Raw genomic sequence first — 23,932 nt, 5'->3', positions numbered from 1 at the left:
TCCACACAATACATTTCCTTCCCAAACTAAGGAGTATCATACAATATTACAGTTTAGAATGGAATTATTTGGCTTAACACACCTGTGCTGGCCCTTTGAAAATGCTGCCTAATTTAGTCCCATATAACCCAGCAAATTTATCCTCAAGTACATGTCCAATTTGCTATTCAACGGTCCAATGGAATCGACTGCCACTACTGTTTCAAGTAGTGGGTACCAGATCTTAACAATAATCTGTGTGATGAATTGTGTCCCAGATTGCTGTGGGTGGCAAGGATGTGGCCCCACTATTTGAGAAAGGTTGTAGTCACAAGACAGGGAACTAAAGACCAGTGAGTCTCACGTCAGTGATTGGGAAACTACTGGAGACGATTCTGAAGGAGAGAATCTAACCTGAAGAGGCAGAGTTTGATCAGGGATGGTCTGCATGGCTTTGTCGGAGGAAGGTCATGCCGAACAAATTTAATTGAATTTTTTGAGCATGTAACCAAGTGTATAGAAGAGGGTAGTGCAGATGATGTGATTTACATGGATTTCAGCAAAGCCTTTGACAAGGTTCCACATGGGAGACTTATAAAGAAGGCAAATGCTTATGGGAATCAGGGTGATTTGATAATTGGCTTAGCGGTAGGAGACAGAGGGTGATGATAGATGGCTGCTTTAGTGTCTGGAAGCCAGTAACCAGTGGTGGACCACAGGGATCCGTGTCGGGCCCCCGATTGTTTATCATTTATATCAGTATGTTTGCAGATGACACAAAGATTAGCCGGGTGGTTAACAGTGAGGTTGAGTGTCTTTGGGCTACAGGAAGATAGAGACAGGATGGTCAAACGCGGTACAGTAGCCGCTTCACCGCGCCAGGGTCCCAGATTCGATTCCTGGCTTTGTCTGTGCAGAGTCTGTAAGTTCTCCCTGTGTTTGTGTGGGTTTCCTCCGAGTGCCAAAGTTTCCTCTCACAAATCCCAAAAGACGTGATGTTAGGTGAATTGGACATTCTGAATTCTCCCTCTGTGTATCCGAACAGGCGCCAGAATGTAGCAACTAGGGGCTTCTCACAGTAACTTCATTGTAGTGTTAATGCAAGCCTACTTGTGACAATGAAGATTATTATTATAAATGGATAAGTGGCAGATAGAATTTAACCCTGAAAAGTGGGAGGTGATACAGTTTGGAAGGAGTAATTTGACATGGAAATATTCAATGAAAAGTCTGACACAGGGAAGTTCCGAAGACCAAAGGGACATTGCCGTGTTTGTTCATAGATCTCGGAAGGCAGACGGACAGCTTAATAGGGTGGTGAAAATGGCATATGGGACATTCGTTTTTATCAATTGAGGCATTGATTACAAAAGCAGGGATTTTGTTGATGGAACTGTATAGAACTCTTATGAGGTCACAGCTGGAGTAGTGTGTGCAATTCTGTTGCCACATTATAAGAAGGATGTGGAGGTGGTGCAGAGAAGATTCACCCAAATGTTACCTGGGATGGAATGTTTAAGTTATAAGAGAGGTTAGATAGGCTTGGGTTGTTTTCGCTGGAGCAGAGAGGACTGGATTAAAGTGTACAAGATTATGAGGGGCATGGACAGGGAACAACTGTTCCCCTTAGTTGAAGGGTCAATTACGAGGGGACACAAGTTCGAAGTGGGGGGTGGGAGGGGGAGTTGAGAAAAAAACGTTTTACCCAGAGAGTGGTGACGGTCTGGACTGCACTGCCTGGGAGGGTGGTAGAGGCAGGATGCCTCACATTCTGTAAAAAGTACCTGGATGAGTACTTGGCACGCCGTAACATTCAAGGCAAATTTACTGATATAAATGCCAAGTGCTGGCAAGTGGGATTAGGTGAGCAGGTCAGGGCCTTTCATGCGTCGGTGCCGACTCAATGGGCCGAAGGGCCTCTTGTGCACTGTAGCATTCTGTGAATCAGTCAGCTCTTCCCCTCAAAGGGGAAAGCAGCTTTGGCCATCTGGGGCTATGACGACTTTACATGTTACAGAAATATTGATATTCTTTCATGAGCATGGATTAAAAACTCAAATGTGGAAGCCAAGTTTAAACCTAGCCGGACTCTGCAATTTGCAAACTGCAGAGCTGGAACAGGCAGTATTCATGCAGGCAGACTTTGGACAATCAACTTCCCGTTGAAACCAGACAGGCCTGGACCTTTCAGAATGAACTGTTGTTTACGTCTCCAATGAAATGCCTCATTAGAAGAATGCTACGCAGACTTGATGGCATCCAGCTCAGTAGAAGGCCAGATGCATAGCATGAGAAGGACAGCATTTGACAACTGAAGGTTCTGAACAACGATCTGCGACCTCCACATATGGAAAGTAGTCACCTAATTGGATCTTCCTGCCCCCACTCGATGCTAGTATTGGACACTTCAAAAAGGGCATGACAGCATGAACAAGGAGATGAAAGAGGCAACCTGGAGCCCCAGCGCACTCTGCTTTTTGCACCTTTTTCACCGCTGTCTGCACAGAGCACCTTCACCTGGCAGCCAAGCAGCATGGATTTCTTAAGGGGAAAATATCCTTAACAAATTTGCTGGAGTTTTGTGAAGTAACAGAGAGGGTTGATGACAGCAATGCTGTTGATGTGGTAAACATGTATTCCAAAAAGTGTCTGATACAGTGCCGCACAACAGACCTACGAGCAAGTTGTAGCTCATGGAATAAAAAGGGCAATAGCAACAAGAAACATAGGAAAGTGGTGATTGGATGTTTATGTTGGAGGAAGGCTTGGAGTGGTGTTCCCCAAGGGTCATTGTTGGGACCCGCTTTTCCTAATAGCAACACAGGAACAGGAGCGTAGCCCGTTGAGCCTGCTTCGACATTCAATTTGATCATTGCTGATTCTCTAACTCGACATTACTTTCACGCACTAGCTCCATATCCTGTGACATCATTAACCTCCAGGAATCTGATGATTTTGATCTTGAACGTGCTTGGTGATTCAGCTTCCACAGCATTCTCGGGTAAAGAATTCCAAAGATTCACTATTCTCTGAGTGAAGAAATTCCTCCTCATCTCAGTCTTAAATGGCCTGCCTATATTCTGGCATTATGTCCCCTGGCTCCAGACTCACCAGCCAGCGGAAGCATCCTGTCTACATCCACCCTGTACGACCACTAAGACTTTTTTAAGTGTCAATGAGATCTTTCGCAACTCTAAAGAATACAGGCCCAGTTACCTCAATCACTACTCATAAAACCACCCCAGGGATTAATCTAGTGAACTTCCATTGCACACCCTCAATGGCAAGTACATCCTTTTTTAGATAAGGAGACCAAAATTGAACACAATACTCCATGTTCGGTCTCACCAAGGTTCAAAGCAACTGCAGAAAGGCATCTCTACTTCAGTACTTAAAACCCCTTGTGATGAAAGCCATCACACCACTTGTCTTCTTTACTGCTTGCTGCAACAATGGGCCACAACTGGAGGGAAATGGGATTGCACCCCACCCACCCAAACTGGAATTTGTTTTCATAAACACATGTAAATTTCTGTACAACCTTACCTAAATGAATGCGAAGACTCAGCAAAATAACCAAGAAAGTTAAGGCTCCCTCAAGCATAGACCTTTCATGTTCTGTATCAAGTGCTGCATTTTGATGTTGTGATGCCATTGTCAGTAAATCCACCACTTTAAATCTACACAAAAGCATAAAATTTCACATAAAGATAAAACTGCCGTAATTAGCAAAAAGATATTGGTTTATATTTGTAAAAACACCTTTGCCTCAAGAATTTTTAATAATGTTTTAAGTGAGGTCAGTTAATGTTTTAAGTGAGGTCACCATTGTCAGCATGGCTTTAAGAGAAAAGAGAAATCTTTATTGTCACAAGAAGGCTTACATTATCACTGCAATGAAGGGCAGCACGGTGGTGCAGTGGGTTAGCTCTGCTGCCTCACACCACCGAGGTCCCAGGTTCAATCCCGGCTCTGGGTCACTGTCCGTGTGGAGTTTGCACATTCTACCCGTGGTTGCATGGGTTTCGCCCGCACAACTCAAAGATGTGTAGGGTAGGTGGGTTGGCCACGTTAAAATGCCCCTTAATTGGAAAAATGATTTGGGTACTCTCATTTTAAAAAAAATAATGTTTTACGTATGTTATAATTGCAATGACATAAATGCTTTGTCGGGAACGTCCGGTGGCGGCTATGAGGGAGTAAGTCGCGCATTTGGTGGCTCTCGCTCCGGTCAGACTTTTATACCTTTTCCCCCGTCTTTTTCAAACTTTTGAGCGCTGGAGTGAAAAACAATAGCACTCTAGATCTGAATCCATACAGAGTTGTATGGACTTAAGGAGCAGAAGGGAGCGAAAACAGGCAAACAAGGGGCTGAACAAAGGTGGTGTGGAAGTTCAAGTGGGAGGAGACAGCACTGGACTGGACAACATGCTGAAGGTCATGAAAGAGAGCTTCGCAGCACTGAAGCGGGATAATTTGGAACCGCTCCAGAAAGCGGTGGGGCGACTTGACCAGAGGCTGGATGCTCAGGATAAGAAAGTCCAGGCACTGGAGAAGACAGTGGAAGAGCAGGCAGATTGCCAAACGGTAGCAGACGTGGAAATTAGAAAGTTGAAGGAGCAGCAAGCAAGGCTGATGGACAAGCTGGAGGTCCTGGCAGAATTTGAGAATCATTGGGCTCCCGGAGGGGGCCGAGGGAGTGGATGCCATGGCATATGTGGCAGACATGCTGCAGACGTTGGTGGGGGATGATTTCTTCCCGCGTCCGTTGGAGCTGGTCAGGGCAGACAGAGTGAAGGCGAGGCAGCCGCGAGGGGTGGGGGCCCCCCCGGGCGATGGTGGTCAGGTTCCATAGGTTTGTGGACAAGGAGTGGGTTCCACAGTGGGCCAAGAGCATGAAGAGCTGCTCATGGAACAACAGTGTCCTGCGCATCTACCAGGATCTGAGCCAGGAGGTGGCCAGAAGGAGGGCAGCCTACAGACAAATTAAAGAGATCCTGTTTAAAAAGAAGGTCAAGTTCGGGCTACTTTTTCCCCGGCCCCGGAGGCGAGTGTAAGGACGAACAGGACGGCATCTGAGTATTTTAGACTATACTGCGGGACAAGACAGGGATGCCCCCTCTCTCCACTGCTGTTTGCGTTGGCCATAGAACCGCTGGCAATTGCTCTGAGAGCGGCAAGGGGATGGAAGTGAATGGTATGGGGGGGATAGAACACAAGGTCTCGCTCTACGCGGATGACCTTCTTTTGTATGTGTCGGATCCAGCGGCAGAGATGGACGGGATTATGGAAATCCTTGGGGAATTTGGCCAGTTTTCGGGCTACAAGTTGAACATGGCAAAAAGCGAGATGTTTGTGGTGCAGGCGAGGGGGCCAGGAGAATTGGCTGAGGGGGCTACCGTTTAGGCTGGTTGGGGAATGTTTTAGGTATTTAGGGATACAAGTGGCGCGTGACTGGGGCAAGATGCATAAATTGAACTTGTCTAGGCTGGTGGACCAAATGAGAAGCGAATTACGGAGGTGGGATGCGCCCCCGCTGTCACTAGCGGGGAGAGTACAGACGATCCTCCCGAGATTCCTGTTTATTTTTCAGTGTCTCCCTATTTTCATTCCGCGGTCCTTCTTGAAAAGAATCAATAAAATAATCCTGGGATTTGTTTGGGCGGGGAAGTCCCCGCGGGTAAAGAGGGGGATGCTGGAACGGATCCGTAGCGAGGGGGGACTGGCGTTGCCGAACCTCAGCAACTACTACCGGGCTGCTAACATAGCCATGATAAGGAAATGAATGGTGGGTACGGGGTCGGTTTGGGAGCGGGTGGAGGCTGCTTCGTGCAGGGGCACCAGCTTGGCAGCCCTGGTCACGGCTCCTCTGCCGCTCCCGCCGGCCAGGTACTCCACCAGCCCTATAGTAGTGGCGGCTCTGCGGATTTGGGGCCAATGGAGGAAGCATAAAGGGGAAGTGGGAGCATCGGTCTGGTCCTCCATATGCGACAACCACCGATTTGTCCCAGGGAAGATGGACGGTGGGTTTCGAGCATGGTGGAGGGTGGTGGTGGGAAGGATGGGCAATTTGCTCCTGGAAGGGAGCTTCGCGAACATGAGGGCGCTGGAGGAGAAGTTCGGGCTGGCGAGGGGGAATGATTTTCGATATTTGCAGGTGCGGGATTTCGTACGTAGACAGGTCCCGTCCTTTCCATGCCTTCCACCAAGGGGGATCCAGGACAGGGTAATTTCCAGGGGTGAGGTAGGAGAGGGGAGAGTCTCGGATATTTATAAGGAGCTTATGGGAGCGGAGGACACAGGAACCGAGGAACTGAAACTCAAGTGGGAGGAGGAGGGAGGCGTTTGGGCAGGCGCTCTGAGGAGGATAAATGCAACTGCAACATGTGCCAGGCTCAGCCTGATTCAGTTCAAGGTAGTTCACCGGGCCCACATGACAGCGGCCCGGATGAGCAAATTCTTTGGGCTGGAGGACAAGTGTGCTAGATGTGGGGGAGGACCAGCGAACCATGTCCACATGTTCTGGGTATGTCCAAAACTCAGGGGATACTGGCAGGGATTTGCGGACGCCATGTCCCGAGTACTGAAAACAAGGGTAGCGATGAGTCCAGAGGTGGCGATTTTTGGGGTGTCAGAGGACCCGGGAGTCCAGGAGGGGATAGAGGCCGACGTTGTGGCCTTTGCTTCCCCGATAGCCCGGCAACGAATACTGTTGGCCTGGAGGGACTCAAAGCCCCCAAAGACTGAAGTATGGCAGTCGGACATGGCAAGCTTTCTTGGCTTGGAAAAGATCAAGTTCGCCTTACGAGGATCGCTATTGGGGTTCGCCCGGAGGTGGCAACCATTCATCGACTACTTCGCGGGGAACTAATCGTCAGCGGGGGGGGTAGATTAGTGTAGACTAGGGGGGCAGAATAGGCGGGTCTATTTGCAAAAGAGGAACTGTTATTTGCACTATGTTTTTTGTATTTGGTATTTGCACATTTGCATATTGTTGCTGTTTACAATGCCAAAAAATACCTCAATAAAATTGTCTGTAAAAAAAAATAAAATAAATGCTATGTCAAGCATTTGTTATGTTCTTCAAACATTTTTAAAAAATCAACGCCATTCTTTTCCACTATGATCTTTGCTTTTTGGAAAGTCCACTGAAGGTAGTTTTGGCTCCCACCTTTGCCCTGGCTAAGATTGGAATAATGCAGACGTGGGTAATTCCAATTCCTTATGCTTCAACAAAAGTATGCTTTATTGATTTTATTGGGATATTTCTCAATATCTACGTATTCACAAATAATACCCAAGTTTATAATTGCAAACTAGATAACCAGATGTTTCTGAGAATCACAAATTCCAATGAATTAAAAAATCCTGGCACATCATTTCTCGTGCTCACCTTTCAAAAACAGATGAAACAAAATAATCTGGGTCCAGTCTAGAAGCACAAATCTAGGAGAAATAAAAATATATTCAAAACATTTTGATCTTCTCCACTAAACAATTTAAACAGATACATTAATTATGTTTTACATCATACTTGAATCACAGCAAATCTCAAGGCGTCAAACTTAAGCATACCTGCAGAAGGAAGATATCAGGATCAATCATAGAGTTGCAAAAGTGGGACTGCACGTAAGTCATAGCCTGCCCTTTAATCTGCAGACCATTTCTAACCCACATGTTGCTGTGTATCTCCGATAGACTGGCCTAAAAATAAAATAATATCCACTCAGTTCTTAATTCACACATTTACTAACCCATCAGAGACCAAAAAAGCTGATTGACTTGTACACAAGATTAGCCAACTCTCTCGTGCTAGCCTGTCTACACATCTGGAAGCTTTATTTTTAAATTCAATTGTAAAATTATCACAATAGATTAAATACATGTGTACACACAGATTTTAATAATATGTCGATTTTCAGAATTTGGATGAAGAAGCTCCTCTAAGTTAAGTGTCAAGTGGGCAGCACGATGGCCTAGTGGTTAGCACAACCGCCTCACGGCGCTGAGGTCCCAGGTTCGATCCCAGCTCTGGGTCACTGTCCGTGTGGAGTTTGCACATTCTCCCAGTGTCTGCGTGGGTTTCACCCCCACAACCCAAAAATGTGCAGAGTAGGTGGATTGGCCACGCTAAATTGCCCCTTAATTGGAAACAATAATTGGGTAATCTAAATTTTAAAAAAAAGTTATGTGTCAAGGTATTTAATTCAGAATCATAGAATTTACAGTGGAAAAAGAAGCCATTCGGTCCATAGTCTGCACCAGCTCTTGGAATCAGCACCCTACTTATGCCCACACCTTCACCCTATCCCTGTAACCCAGCAACTTGACCTAACCTTTTTGGACAGCAAGGGTAAATTTAGTATTGCTAATCCACCTAACCTGCACATTTTTGGACTGCAGGTAGAAACCAGAGCTCCCGGAAGAAACTCAAGCAGACACGGGGAGGAAGTGTAAACGCCACACAGACAGTCATCCGAGGCCGGAATTGAACCCAGGTCCCTGGAGCTGAGAGGCAGCTATGCTAAAAACTGTGCCACCATGCTGCCCGTGGGTCAAAATTCTGATCCACAACTGGGTACATCCCCTTAAGCACATGCGAAGAGGGTAGTGGGATAAGATGGTATGAAACCAGGTCTCACCAGAATTTTGTCTCGTTCAGACCAGTTATTTCCAGTGATGGGCAAGATCATTCGGCACCCAACCATAGCACATCAATGGAGCTTGTCTGGAGGAGTTCATAAACTACTCCAAAATTAAAGCATTTCTACAATTCTTTCTAAATGCGCAAGCACTACTTTTTTTACATTGCTCAAAATTGAAAAATATTTACAAGCATCTGCCCCAGTTTCAATTATTTTTCCATAAACTAGAATAATTTTCTTTCACTTGAATAATTTAATACTTTTACTGCAACATGAAAAGATCGCACGGTGTCACTTTATAACAGGTTTATCCGACCTTTTCATGTGGGGGAGCCACATTTCAATTTTCCTCATACTCAGGGGACCGATTATCAAATATTCAAAAGATAAGGTTTGGCACAATGTTAACATTAACGACAAACAAAAAGCTGACGTATGAAAAGAAACAACTGGCTGAGAAAAATAAAAATAATAAATTAACTTAAAAAATGTAAAATAAGTAAAGACCACAATTAGGGTGTGAAAGGGTGTGAGTGCGTGTGTCCAGCTCACTGTCAGGTTCAGGATACTCACTCACTCATGTGGGGGAGCCACATTTCAATTTTTGACAGCTACATTCCAGTAGCTGAGGAAGGAGCCCTTGGAATCCTTGGCTAAATTGGCAGAGCCGATCCAAGCTGCCCTAAAGCGAGTGGAGGTGCAGATCGCATCATCCAGAAGGTGAAGAAAGGCTGATATTGGCTGAGGGCCAGAAGAAGTTACACGGTGGTTGTGTACACACACGGCGGTTGTACACACACGCGGTGGTTGTACACACACACACACACACAGTGGTTATACACACAGTGGTTGTACACACATACACACACACACACACACACACACACACGGTGGTTATACACACGATGGTTGTACACACACACACACGGGTTGTACACGCACACACGGTGGTTGTACACACACACAAATGGTTGTACACACACACACACAATGGTTGTACACACACACACACAATGGTTGTACACACACACAATGGTTGTACACACACACACACACACACACACAATGGTCGTACCCACACGATGGTTATGTACACACACGATGGCTGTGTACACACAATGGCTGTGTACACACAATGGCTGTGTACACACAATGGCTGTGTACACACAATGGCTGTGTACACACAATGGCTGTGTACACACAATGGCTGTGTACACATACACATGATTATGTATACACACACATACACACAGTATACACACACACACACACACATACATACCCCTTCTTGGCCGACAAGGTTGTCTGCTACACAAAAAAAAAAAATTGCAGGCCATAGGCGACTACGTTACGAACAACTAGAACAGGCAACTCTCACCTTTCATGTTCTGGGAGATACTGAAGGTGGTGATTAGGGGAGAAATTACAATTTAGTAGGCTCATAGAGACAGGGAAGAGAGGGTGGGTAGGCAGCAACTGATGGACTCCATCCTGGAGGTCGACACACAGTACTCCAAAGCCCCGACTGTAGAGCTTCTGACGGAGAGGACTTTAACCAGCTATCCATCGGGAAGGCAGTGCACCAACTCCACCAGGCATGGGGGTCCCTGTATGAACATGGAGAGAAGGCTAGCCTTCTCACTATCTCTACCATTGGCTGTGCGAAGTAAACCTCAAGGTCGTAAAAGAAAGAAAATGGCTCACCAGCTGAGAAAGCAAGCAGCCATGAGGAAAATTGCCCAGGTAAAGAACAGCAGAGGCGACTGGTAGCCTGACCAAAAAAAGGTCAACAAAGCATTTGAGGCCTTTCCCGGGGACTGTACACCTCAGGGACAAAACCGCCAAAACGGTGAAACGGTTCCTTGATTAACTGGACATGCCAGTTGTGGGGGACGACAGAAGGGGGAAGATGGAAGCACCAATAGAACTGGAAGAGGTCATGGAGAGCATAAACTCCATGCAGGCAGGGAAGGGGCAGGGACTGGACGGGTTCCCGGCGGACTTCTACAAAAAATGTACACCGGCTCTCACCCCACACCTACAGGTGATGTTCTCAGGCTCGCTAGCGAGGAGCACCTTGCCTCCAACGCTAACACAGGCCACCATATCGTTCATATCCAAAAAGACAAAAACACAACGGAATGTGGAACATACAGACCCATTTCGCTGCTCAATGCGGATGCAAAAATACTCGCAAAAGTAATGGCCAGGAGACTGGAGAACTGCGTACCAGAGACGGTCGCGGAGGCCCAGACAGGCTTTGTCAAGGGTAGACAGCTAACTGCGAAAATCATACGGCTGGAGAATGTGATACAAATCCCAACGGGGGAGAGAAAACACCAGAGGTGATCGTCTTCCTGGACGCAGAAATGGCCTACAACAGAATCAAATGGAAGTGACTCATTGAGATACTTGAGCAGTTTTGGCTAGGGTCAAGGTTTACCTCATGGGTGAAACTCCTGTACGACATGCCTAAGGCAAGCGTTCGGACTAACACCGCCAGCTCTGAATACTTTCAGTTGCACAGACACCAGGCATTAATGCCTTCTGTCTCTGCTCGTGTTCGCCCTGGCAATTGAAGGCCTGGCGATCGTCCTGTGAGACGCAAGAGGTTGGAAGTTGGAAGGATATCCGAAGAGGCGGCAGAGGGCACAAAGTCTCACTCTATGCGGATGATCTGCTCCTCTACATCTCGGACCCGCAAAACGGCATGAAAGAATTCAAGAAGCTTCTTGAAGTGTTCAGGGCTTTCTCAGGCTACAAACTCATCTTGGGCAAAAATGAGGTCTTCCCGGTGAACCCGAGGAGGAGACGGGTTGAGCTGAAAAGTCTCCCATTTAAAATAGCACAAAACACATTTCGCTACCTGGGGATCCAGATAGCCCACGATTGGATACGGATCCACAAGTGGAATGTGACCAGTCTGGCGGAGGAAGTTTTTTAAAATTCATTTTACAGGATGTGGACGTTGCTAGTTAGGCCAGTATTTATTGCCCATCCCCAATTGCCCTTCACAAGGGTGGTGAGTTGCTTTCTTGAACCGCTGCCATCCTTGAGGTATAGGTACACCCACTCTACTGATGGGAGGGAATTCCAGGACGTTGCCCCGGGGACAGTGGAGGATCAGCAATGTATTTCCAAGTCAGGGTGGCGCGTAATTTAGAGGGAAAACTCTAGGTGGTGGGGTACCCAGGCATCTGCTGCTCTTGTCCTTCAAGATGGTAGTGGTTGTGAGTTTGGACGGTGCTGTCTAAGGAACTTTGGTGAGTTACTGCAGTGCATCCTGTCAGTGGTATACACGGCTGTCACTGTTCGTCGGTAAAGAGGGGCCTATAGAGATGGGATGCATTCCCGCTTTCCCTGGCGGGAAGGGTGCAATCAAGATTAACGTATTGCCAAGGCTCCTCTTCGTGTTTAGATCCATACAGATCTTCATCCCCAAGTCCTTTTTCCAAAAAATAAACAAAATGCATGGGACGCCTCAACAAAAGATACCATCAGCAAACTACCCCCACCCACCCCCTCCCCTCCCAAAAACACCATCACCGTCGAATGTAATCACACCCAAACACTAATGAAAGCAGGGCAAACAAAGACTTATCCTAAAATTAAAACCTGCATTTGACAAAACAAAACAAAAATTCAACGCTCATTTTCTAAAAAGTGATTATAATGAGCTACAGCGAACCCTCCAAACCCATTCCCGTTAATTAGCTTCCTAGTTAGCAGGGAGACTCCCAACTGGAGAAAAAGAAAAACACATTAGGATTTGGCTTTTGTTTATTGTCACGTGTACCGAGGTGAGATGAGGACAGAGATAAGGAAACATTTCTTCACCCAAAATGTGGTGAACCTGTGGAATTCATTACCACAGGAAGTAGTTGATGCAAAATCATTGAATATATTCAAGAGGGGGCTAGATATCGTACTTGGGGAGAATGGGATCAAAGGCTATGGGGAGAAAGCAGGATTAGGCTATTGAGTTGGATGATCAGCCATGATCATGATGAATGGCGGAGCAGGCTCCAAGGGCCAAAAGGCCTCCTCCTGCTCCTATCTTCTATGTATCTATGTACAATGAAAAGAAAAAAGAAGAAAATACATAATAGGGCAACACAAGGTACACAATGTAGCGGCATAAATACCGGCATCGGGTGAAACATATAGGGTTGTAGTATTAATCAAGTTAGTCCATAAGAGGGTCATTTAGGAGTCTGGTAACAGCGGGGAAGAAGCAGTTTTTGAGTCTATTCGTGCATGTTCTCAGACTTTTGTATCTCCTGACCGATGGAAGAAGTTGGAAGAGTGAGTAAGCCGGGTGGGAGGGGTCTTTGATTATGCTGCCTGAATTCCCCAGGCAGTGGGAGGTGTAGATGGAGTCAATGGATGGCAGGTAGGTTTGTGTAATGGACTGGGCTGTGTGCACGACTCTCTGAAGTTTCTTGTGGTCTTGGGCAGAGCAGTTGTCATATCAGGCTGTGATGCAGCCAGATAGCATGCTTTCTATGGTGCATTTGTAAAAGTTGGCATGTGGACATGCCAAATTTCCTTAGTTTCCGGCGGAAATATAGGTGTTGTTGTGCTTTCTTGGTTGTAGCATCGACGTGGGTGGACCAGGACAGATTTTTAGAGATGTGTACGCCTAAGAATTTGAACCTGCTAACCATCTCCACCTCGGCCCCGTTGATGCTGACAGGGGTGTGTACAGTACTTTGAATCAAATGAAAAAATCCAAAATTCCATTTAACTTGCATGTCCCAACAGCAACTAAATGTCTTGTTGAACAACATTGAAAAAAGGAAACTATGGCCGACCAGAGAATTCAGCCAGAGGTCAATGGATTTTTCCATTGTCGGCGCCTCACCCATGGAGTTGTTGCGGCGGTCAGGGTGGAAGAATGCAGCACTATATGTTAATATAAAAAACAAAACCCCAGAGTAGAGAACCTCAAATCTAATCCAAAGCAATAAGAACACAACCCTAACAAGAACAAGAAAAAACAAGAAATGCAAATAATACAACATGCCCATCGACAGAGCCATAAACCAAATTGCGCAGCGCACAACTCATGTCTTTTAAGAAAAGCATCTGCATCTCCTGGCTGTTGAAAAAATAGTCTTTATCATCAAACGTGACTCAGACGAGCTGAGTAAACAATCACAAACTTGACTCCACTCCTGTACAAAGCAGCCTTTACTCCATTAAATGCATGTCCTGATATAGCCTAATGGAGTGGCCTTCCCACTTGAAATCGCAGTGTTCCCTTGCCCATCGCTGAACCTTCTCTTCTTCGTTAAAACTTTGGAATCACACAATCACCATATGGGGTGGATCTTCAGCACGAGGCTTCAGTCGCAGTGAGCGATGGACCTTGACTAATTCACCCATTTTGAGGAACATGTCCGGGAAACATTCCATGCGGGAATAGCCCTCAATTCCCTATGTCAGCACCAGCTTCTGGATATTCTGCTTTCTGAACCTGTTTCCCAGGTCACTAAGCTTGGCTCTTAGCAATTTATTGGTCCCAGTCATCGAAGTCAGACTGGACTCCAGTGCGGCAATCCGATCCTGTAATCCGATAAAGCCAACTCCATACTCTTCAACGTGATTCCATGGACTCCGGCGGTCTCACTAGTTTTTCCCAGAGCCACTCAAATGGGGGCCAAGGCCTCTTCGATTGATCTTTTGGGCTCCTCCAACATGATTTGTCAGTGCTTCTCAAAATCTTTCGCCAAAATACTAGTGAGAGCCTCGGCCGTTAGTGGAGTGGATGGACAGCAAGAAACTAACTCTGCCATCTTACTTCCCATTGAGCCCCAAGAGGCTTCAGACTCCACTGACGAGTTTCTGCTTAAAGCTTTAAGTGTAGAGTTATATATTCAGCATGAGATAACTCTACCCTACACTTAAAGTTACCCTTTAAGTGTAGGGTAGAGTTATCTCATGCTGAATCTATCTTTAGATTCAGCATGAGATAACTCTACCCGATAACTATCATAAGTTTCTGAAGAATAAACTACATGTGGCGCCAAGAAAAGGAGAAGAGGGCAGCACGGTGGCGCAGTGGTTAGCACTGCTGCCTCACAGCGCCGAGGTCCCAGGTTCGAATCCGGCTCTGGGTCACTGCCTGTGTGGAGTTTGCCCATTCTCCCCATGTTTGCGTGGGTTTCGCCCCCACAACCCAAAGATGAGCAGGGTAGGTGGGTTGATCATGCCCCCTAATTGGAAAAAAAATGAATTGGGTACTCTAAATTTATTTATAAACAGAAAAGGGGAAAAAAGATCTGTTCTGCAGCGGAGCCACTTCGTGCGAGTCTTCCCCCTACATTCCGCCACTGGAAGTCCCCAAACACCATGAATTTCTGATGACCGAATGTCAAACTTGTTTTTTGTAAAGTTTAGTTCATTTTACCTTGAAAATTATCAGTAAGTATCATTTGTTGCCAACTCATATATAATTCTGCTTTGGAAACCTACTCATAAACCTTTCACAATAACAAACATCAAGAAATTACAGGAATAAAAATTGACGAGTGTTTTATTTCTCCAACAATTACTGTCATTTTCTCTTTAGAACTAACTTAGGGCAGCACGGTAGCACAAGTGACGAACACTGTGGCTTCACAGCGCCAGGGTCCCAGGTTCAATTCCCGGCTTGGGTCACTGTCTGTGCGGAGTCTGCACATTCTCCCCGTGTCTGCGTGGGTTTCCTCCGGGTGCTCCGGTTTCCTCCCACAATCCAAAGACATGCAGGATAGATGGATTGGCCATGATAAATTGCCCTTAGTGTCCAAAAGGTTAGGAGGGGTGGAAGTGAGGGTTTAAGTGGGTTGGTGCACTCTCGATGGGTCGAATGGTCTCCTTCTGCACTGTATGTTCTAACTCTTGATGTCCTTCCTCTTACTGAAAAATTAACTGACGTTATTACTTCAAAATGTTCCAGGTGGTTTTAAAGATAATTTAAAACCCAAAGAAGCATAGAAATGTTGTCACAGAATGAGAAAATGAAGCTTATGGTTATAAAACCTAGAGAGAAAAAACTCATGAATGCATGGAAAATCTATGACAAAACATTTAGAAAAACATAGCTCAATCCACCATTGCCAGCATGGCTTTAAGAGAAAAGAGAAATCTTTATTGTCACAAGAAGGCTTACATTATCACTGCAATGAAGGGCAGCACGGTGGTGCAGTGGGTTAGCTCTGCTGCCTCACAGCGCCGAGGTCCCAGGTTCGATCCCGGCTCTGGGTCACTGTCCGTGTGGAGTTTGCACATTCTCCCCGTGTTTGCATGGGTTTCACCCCCACAACCCAAAAGATGTGTAGGGTAGGTGGATTGGCCATGCTAAATTGCCCCTTAATTGGAAAAAATTAATTGGGTATTCTAAATTTATAAAAATAAAAAATAAAAAAAATCACTGCAATGAAGTTACTGTGAAAAGCTCCAAGTCGCCACACTCTGGCGCCTGTTCGAGTACACAGCGGGAGAATTCAGAATATCCAAATTACCTAATCTTTCTGGACTTCTGGGAGGAAACCGGAGGACCCGGAGGAAACCCAAGCAGACACAGGGAGAACGTGCAGACACCCAAGCCAGGAATCGAACCCGGGATCCTGGTGCTGTGAAGCGACAGTGCTAACCATTGTGTTACCTTGCCGCCCATGATGGGGAATCATGCTCGACAGTTGCTTGAGTTCTTTGAGGATGTAACCAGCAAGGTGGATAATGACGAACACTGTGGGCGTGGTATATCTAGACTCCCAGAAGGCGTTTCACAAGGTACCGTATAAAAGACTGATCCAGAAGATCAGATTGCACGGGATTGGGGGTAGAATACTAGATTGGATTGAGGATTGGCTGACTGACAGAAAGCAGATGGCCAGGATAAATGAATCCTTCTCTAGCTGGTGAACTGTACCTTGTCGGGTGTTGCAGGGGTCAGGCCTTGGACCGGAACGGTTTACAATCTGTATAAATTATCCTCAGGCAGGGACAGAGTGTAACATAGCAAAATTTGCAGGTAGTACTAAAATAGGTGGGAAAGCAAGCAGTGAAGAGGCGATAAAGAGTTTATAGATGGATATAGATAGGCTAGGAGAATGGGCCAAAATCTGGCAGATGGAGTTTAATGTGGATAAGTGTGAGGTTATCCATTTTGACCAAAAGAATATGAAGGCAAATTAACTAAACGGAAAGTAGATTCAAAATGCGTCTAGGCAGAGAGATCTGGATGTCTTTTGTTTTTCAAATTTCGAGTACCCAATTCATTTTTTCCAATAAGGGACAATTTACTGTGGCCAAGCCACCTACTCCGCACATCTTCGGACTCTGGGGGCTAAACCCAGGCAGACATGGGGAGAATGTGCAAACTCCCACACGGACAGTGACCCAAAGCCGGGATCGAACTTAGGACCTCGGCCCAGTGAGGCAGCCACCGTGCTGCCCGAGATCTGGGTGTCTTTGTTCATGCATCGCAAAAAGTCAGTATGCAGGTACAGCATACAAATGGAATTCTAGCATTTATTGCAAAAGGCCTGGAGTATAAGAGTAGAGAAGTGTTGTTGCAATTGTGTAGGGTGTTGGTGAGACCACATCTGGACCATTGTATCCAGTTTTGGTCTCCTTATATGAGGAAGGACGCGATAGCATTGGAGGCAGTTCAGGTGAGGTTCACCAGATTGATTTTGCGGATGAAAGGGTTGACTTATGGGGAGAAATTGAACAGTTTGGGATTATATTTACTGGTGTTCAGAAGAATGAGAAGTTTTCTGATGGAGGTATGTAAAATACTAAGAGGGATTGAGAAAGTAAGCATAGACCAAATGTTCTCCCTAGTGGGGCAATCTAGAACGAGAGGTCACAGATAAAGGTTGAGAGGTGGTAGATTTAAAACTGAGATGAAGAGGAATCACTTCTCGCAGAGGGTGATGAATTTGTGGAACTCTCTGCCCAATTGTGCGGGAGTCTGAATCATTAAATGGTTTCAAGAAGGAGATAGATATATTTCCGATTTTAAAACCGGGTTAAAGATATATGGGGAACAGGCAGGGAGGTGGATTTGAGACCAGGGAGAGATCAGCCATGATCTGATTGAATGACAGAGCAGGCTCCAAGAGCTGAATTGCCTACTTCTGCTCCCAATTCCTATGTTCCTACACATGGTTGTTCAATTTGTTCTGGGTGCTGTGGAGTTTGGGGGTAACTCAAACCATGCCCAGACATTTGAGATTAGCTAATGCTTTGAAGTAAACATGTCTTCCTGTTTTAAAAAAACATACAAAACAATTTGTTGAAGAGTTTAGTCATGCTTTGTGAAACATGAAATTTATTTTTTGGTTGAAACACTCTTTAGGGTGTTGCAACTTTCAATTGGAGTACAGAATGACATACAAGAGAGTGTTTGCTTGGTTAGTCTTGTTTCTTTAATTTGCATATTCTCCTAATTCAGGGGTGGGCAAACTACGGCCCGCGGGCCGAAGGTCTTTATGCGGCCCACCAAGTCATTACAAAAAATATATATTATTTTTATTTATTTTTTTTAAGGTTAATGGGGGGGCTGTTGGGTTACTTACTGGTATAGGGTGGATACGTTGGCTTGAGTAGGGTGATCATTGCTCGGCACAACGTCGAGGGCCGAAGGGCCTGTTCTGTGCTGTACTGTTCTATGTTCTATATGAGGCGCCCAGAATCATAACTGGGTGAAGTAATTATTTTACTTAATATACTATGCGGCTCTTTAAAATTGTGAATTTCTGAATGTGGCCCTTGCACGGAAAAGTTTGCCCACCCCTGTCCTAATTGGTCATTCAAAATTGGTATTTTTCATAAGAACTCATTAATTCCTTCTCGTTAGTTTTACACCCGCCTTCTTCGTACATTTTCTGTCCCTTGAATTTTAATTTGCCACCGTTACTTTTACAGTTGTGCAAATCATTTCACCAGAAAAAACCCAAACAGAAATGTAATCAGTAAGAAGCACTACATTTGCAGGAGGCATATCATGTTGACTGACACAATCACAATCACACAAGAAAAATGAAAAGACCTGGATTTGAAGCGGATGAACCATCATTTTCATTAACATCTCTTGATCTGGCAAAAGTGAATCAAGATCCAATTGCTGACATCTAATAGCCTGTAAAGTGGTCAAGACATCAACATACATATTATAGGAACACATAATGTTGAGGATAAGTTAAATTATTTATTTTTCAATTAACATTACATTTATTTAACAAATTCTAAAATAATCATTAAGCATCTTCGGTTGCAGTGTGCATCTTTCAAAATTTCTTGTAAAGTTATTCAAACTATTAAACCAATACATGGCAACAATTTAAAAGACAAATTCTATTGATCTTCATTAGCGGCAGTATAGCAAAGATATGCCTTATACAGCTACTTTATATCTTAGCATTGATTACATTACATTTGAAGAGAGTTTATTTTAATTACAGGAATGGGGACATCACTAACAATTGTGTTAGTCATATTGAATGGCTCATTCATTCATTGTTTATCCCCAGCAGCCCTCGAGATGGTGGCTGTGAGCTGCCTTCTTGAGTTGCTGCAGTCCATGTGGTGAAGAACCTCCCACATTAGGTTGGAAGTACTATGATTTTGACCCGGTGATGATGAAGGAAATGCAATACATGTCCAAGTCCCGAAGATATGTGCCTTGGAAGGGAACCTGGAGTTGGTGTTCTGGAGCACCTACCACCCTTACTCAAAAACAGGATCATGGGGCTTAGCTTGTTTATAGTCGGCCATTTTTGCCAAGGAAACACTGACCTCAATATTCAAAAGCAGGAATCACATGATAATTTTTTTCTTAATTCAGTTTCTTTACAACTCTCGCAAAAATGATAATACCCCACTTGCTTCTGGCACAGCCCACTTTGGAAGGATATGATTTATATTTGTAGTGACAATAACACATCTACTCACCAATATGATTTAACTGACAAGAATTTTAAAGAATTATAAAAATGATAGTACATTACTGTGCAAGAATTTCACATCATAATAGTCATCCATTCAGTCCTTCAAGTCTATCATAAGGCCATAAAACAAAGGAGTAGAATTAGGCCACTCAGACCATCGAGTCTGCTCTGCCATTAAATCATGGCGGATATTTTTCTCATCCCCATTCTCCTGCCTTAAACCCTGATCCCCTTATTAATCAAGAACCTATCTATCTCTGACACTCAGTGATTTAGCCTCCACAGTGTTCTACAGCAAAGAGTTCCACAGATTCACCACCCTCTGGCTGATGAAATTCCTCCTCATCTTGGTTATGAAGGATCGTCCCTTTAGTCTGAGATTGTGTCCTCTGGTTCTAGTTTTTCCTTCAAGTGGAAACATCCTCTCCACATCCACTCTATCCAGGCCTCGTAGTATCTTGTAAGTTTTAATAAGATCCCCCCGCATCCTTCTAAACTCCCAACAAGTACATACCCAGAATTCACAACCGTTCCTCATATGACAACCTCTTCATTCCAGGGATCATTCTTGTGAACCTCCTCTGGACCCTTTCCAAGCTCAGCACATCCTTCCTTAGATACAGGGCCCAAAACTGCTCACAATGCTCCAAATGGGGTCTGACCAGAGTCTTATACAACCTTAGAAGTATATCCCTGGTCTTGTATTCTAGCCCTCTCGACATGAATGCTAACATTGAATTTGCCTTCCTAAATGTTGACTCATCCCATTTAATGAGACCATACCTGATCAATATTTTAACTCCATTTGCCTTCCTTGGTTCTATATCTCTTGGCTAGCAAAAATGTATTCATCACAGATTTAAAAATACCATGTGGGCTATGATCTACTGTTTTTGATTGAAGAGAATTCCACAATTCTGCCACTGCATTTTCTAACTTCTTTCCTAAATGGCCTGTACTGATTTTAAGGTTATGTCCCCTTGTCCTCAATGTTCCACACAGAAGAAAATGTTTTTCTCTACAACAATGGTCATGTGCTTGGGGGACAGGACTTTTGTTTGGGATGATGGTAGCTTTAAGAACTAGGGCCGGGATTCTCCCCTACCCGGCGGGGTGGGGGGTCCCGGCGTTGTGGAGCGGCGAGAACCACTCCAGCGTCGGGCCTCCCCAAAGGCCCGCGCCGGAGTGGCTTCCGCTCCGCCGGCCGGCGCGAACAGCCTTTGGCGTCCCGCCTGCCGGGGCCGAATGGCCTTCGCCGGCCGGCGGAAGTCCACGCATGCGCCGGAACGGCAGCGGCCGCTGACGTCATCCCGGTGCATGCGCGGGGGAGGGGGTCTCTTCCACCTCCACCATGGTGGAGACCGTGGCGGAGTCGGAAGAAAAAGAGTGCCCCCACGGCACAGGCCCGCCCGCCGATCGGTGGGCCCCGATCGCGGGCCAGGCCACCGTGGGGGCACCCCCCGGGGCCAGATCGCCCCCCCCCCCCCCCCGGACCCCGGCGCCCGCCCGCGCCACCAATCCCGCCAGCACCAGACGTGCTTTGATTCCCGTCGGCGGGAAAGGCTGGTCAGCGGCGGGACTTTGGCCCATCACGGGCCGGAAAATCACCGCGCGCGCGGCACGGCAACCGCCCCCGCCGATTCCCAGGTGGCAGAGAATTCGGGCCACGGCGGAGGCGGGATTGACGCCGGCCCCGGGCGATTCTCTGACCCCCCCGGGGGTCGGAGAATTCCGCCCTAGGTTTCTCTGAAAGGTGATTTACATTGAAACCACAATGAGGCAAAATCAGATGACACAAAATTCCATTTATGTTATCAGCCAATCCTGTCGGCAGAATAGCTAACCCATAGGACAATATCCATGATAAACCAAAATACTGCACTGGTAACTCCCGATTAGCCAAACTTGTCATATGACTGCACTAACAACTCAGAGCAGAGTTAGACTACACTGGAGCACAAAATCATGGGAGTGTTGGGCAAGCCAGCATTTGGCATGGAAATCTCTCTGTGAAAAGATAGACAAAGCTAAACCTGTGAGAAAGCTATCTATTTGTTCTCAAGATCATGCTCATGATGAAGATGACGCGTCGGATGGTGACAGAAGCCACAACTTCCAACTACTTCCAACACACTGAATTCGAACAGATCAAGCCTGCACAAGATACTGAGAACGAGGAAGAGCATGGTGATGGCAATGAACCCGACAGCGAGGCGCTGTTTACTCGTCTGCAGGAAGACAGCATGGAAAATTTCAAAGAGGTGAACGACGCTGTGCGCTTCACCTCAGAACTAACAGATAGTGCCATCGTAGATGCAGTACGTTCTTCAGCAGAGGAGCCAAGGATGCTGAGAACCCTCTGAATGCCCATCTACGCCTCTATCCAATTCCACAAAGGCTGTAGAGATGCTTTCAGGTTTTGCACTGCAGCATGAAAACACCAAATACAATGTTTGATTGCACTGGCAACATGGTGGATTGCATTGTGCACTTTTCTGGAGCTAACTCCAGACATTGTTCAATGTAAAGCTCCAGCCGCTCGCAAGGTCAAGCCATTGTATGGTGTGAACAAATTGAATAGACGTTTTCACACATTTACATCTTGTGATTTCATATTCCATTTAAACCTGCTGTTATTGACATAGACCACGTTTGAAAGAATACCGGCTTTCTTGTGGTTTTATATTCCATTTAAACCTGCTGTTATTGATAGAGTCCATGTTTGAAAGAATACCGGGTTATGTAGAGATGCATTAATGTGGGAATGGGGCCTTCTCGGCTATCATGAAGTTCCATGTGACACAAATTTGATGGCGGATACCCTGGAATTGAACTCCATCAGGATTTTAAAAAATAAACTTAGGGTACCCAATTATTTTTCCCAATTAAGGGACAATTTAGCGTGGCCAATCCACCTAGCCTGCTCATCTTTGGGTTGTGGGGGTGAAACCCAAACAAAATGGGGAGAATGTGGAAACTCCACACAGACAGTGACCAGGGCTGGGATCAAACCCGGTCCTCAGCGCCGTAGGTAGCAGTGCTAACCACTGGGCCACCGTGCCAACCTCCATCGGGATTTTACAGGATTGTAAATGGCCACTTGCTTCCATGAACTGATCATGTCCCAACATGATAGGCAACAGAAAAAGGGTCAATGGGAAGTTAATTACAGGGGAGAAATTGTGATGGTGACTCTGGTCTTAAACATTGTTTTAGTTTTAAAATTTAGAGGTTTCTGGCTAAAATAGTTTACTGTCTTGTTACTGAAGGACTCTACTCACAGTGGATTGAACTTCTGGGTAACCGAGCTGAAAAAGGAGTTTCAATGCAAGTGTCATGGGAATGTCACTTTAAGAAATGTTTGTCTTCTCAAGTGGCTACAGTGATGTCAGTGTGTGGGTGGAGCTGCGCTCTGGCTCTACTTTTTACTTTCATTTTGAGCTGGAAGCTGTTTTTGGCTCTGAGTTTTAGTTTCGTTTTCAGTTGGGGAGCTACATTCAAACCAAGGAGGTGTATTTTGGGGTCTCTCTCTCTGCATGCTAAAGAATGTCTCCAGATCACTTGATGATTTCCAAGTAATACCTGTTTCTGTAATAAATGCAAACCTACTGTCTTTGTTAAAAAGGGTCGTTGACCCTTTTTATGATGTTGTTAGGAAAGATACTAAGGGTTATCTATAGAGTACTGTATCTTTGGGGGGGTTATCAGTGTTGGTAGTTGATAAGATGTTTACTGTGTGTTTATAAAATGTTAACTGGATTCATAGAATAAACACGTTTTTGTTTAAAAATACTTTACATCTCTGTTGCATCACACCTGTAAAGTGGGACCTTGTGCTCCCTGTAAATCTATTAAAAGTTTTGGGTCAGGTGAACTCCGTGATATACTTTGGTGTTCTCTAAACCCTGGCCAATAATACAAGACTCCAGATTTAAACAACGGTAGAACGGCAGAGTTCCAACCTGAGGTGGCTATGCCTAGATGCTGGTGATGCCTGCGTTGAACAGTGGGATGTGAAGGATCAACCTTGCCAGAAATAAGAAATCTCAACCCCTATACACATCTTTGAAACAGTACTCAGGCCAACTGATTACTTTTCCAATTTTTAATAAGTATCTGAATTGAGTTATTTGCGTTTAAAAGACCACAAAAGAGTCCACACAGGGTAGTTCAAAGAAACTTTGTTTCTTTGCAATAACTTTTATATACATCACAACTGGGTCTGTCTTCCGGTGCCTAAATGGTCAGCTTTATATACCATCCAACTATCGATTGTTTAGAGGTCCCCCGCCCCCTTAATGGGGGAGCCCATATTCTGAAAGCTTCACGGGGAAGTTAATTGTTCCCACCCTGTAAGATACTTGT

General features: G+C 45.5%; 1 protein-coding gene across 1 annotated transcript in view; it reads right to left on the bottom strand.

Moving 5' to 3' along the window:
* Nucleotides 1-23,932, bottom strand: part of ubr3 (ubiquitin protein ligase E3 component n-recognin 3) — a 466,944-nt gene that overhangs the window by 346,202 nt on the left and 96,810 nt on the right. Inside the window, exons 13-16 of the mRNA XM_038790293.1 lie at nucleotides 18,670-18,759; nucleotides 7,555-7,683; nucleotides 7,373-7,425; nucleotides 3,526-3,659 (exon numbers count right to left, since the gene is read on the bottom strand). Coding sequence (XP_038646221.1) covers nucleotides 3,526-3,659; nucleotides 7,373-7,425; nucleotides 7,555-7,683; nucleotides 18,670-18,759 — 406 coding nt within the window. The remainder of the gene's footprint in view (nucleotides 1-3,525; nucleotides 3,660-7,372; nucleotides 7,426-7,554; nucleotides 7,684-18,669; nucleotides 18,760-23,932) is intronic.

The sequence above is a fragment of the Scyliorhinus canicula genome, chromosome 2 (assembly GCF_902713615.1).
Source record: "Scyliorhinus canicula chromosome 2, sScyCan1.1, whole genome shotgun sequence".
Lineage (NCBI taxonomy): Eukaryota > Metazoa > Chordata > Chondrichthyes > Carcharhiniformes > Scyliorhinidae > Scyliorhinus > Scyliorhinus canicula.
This window is presented reverse-complemented; position numbering and strand designations above follow the sequence as displayed.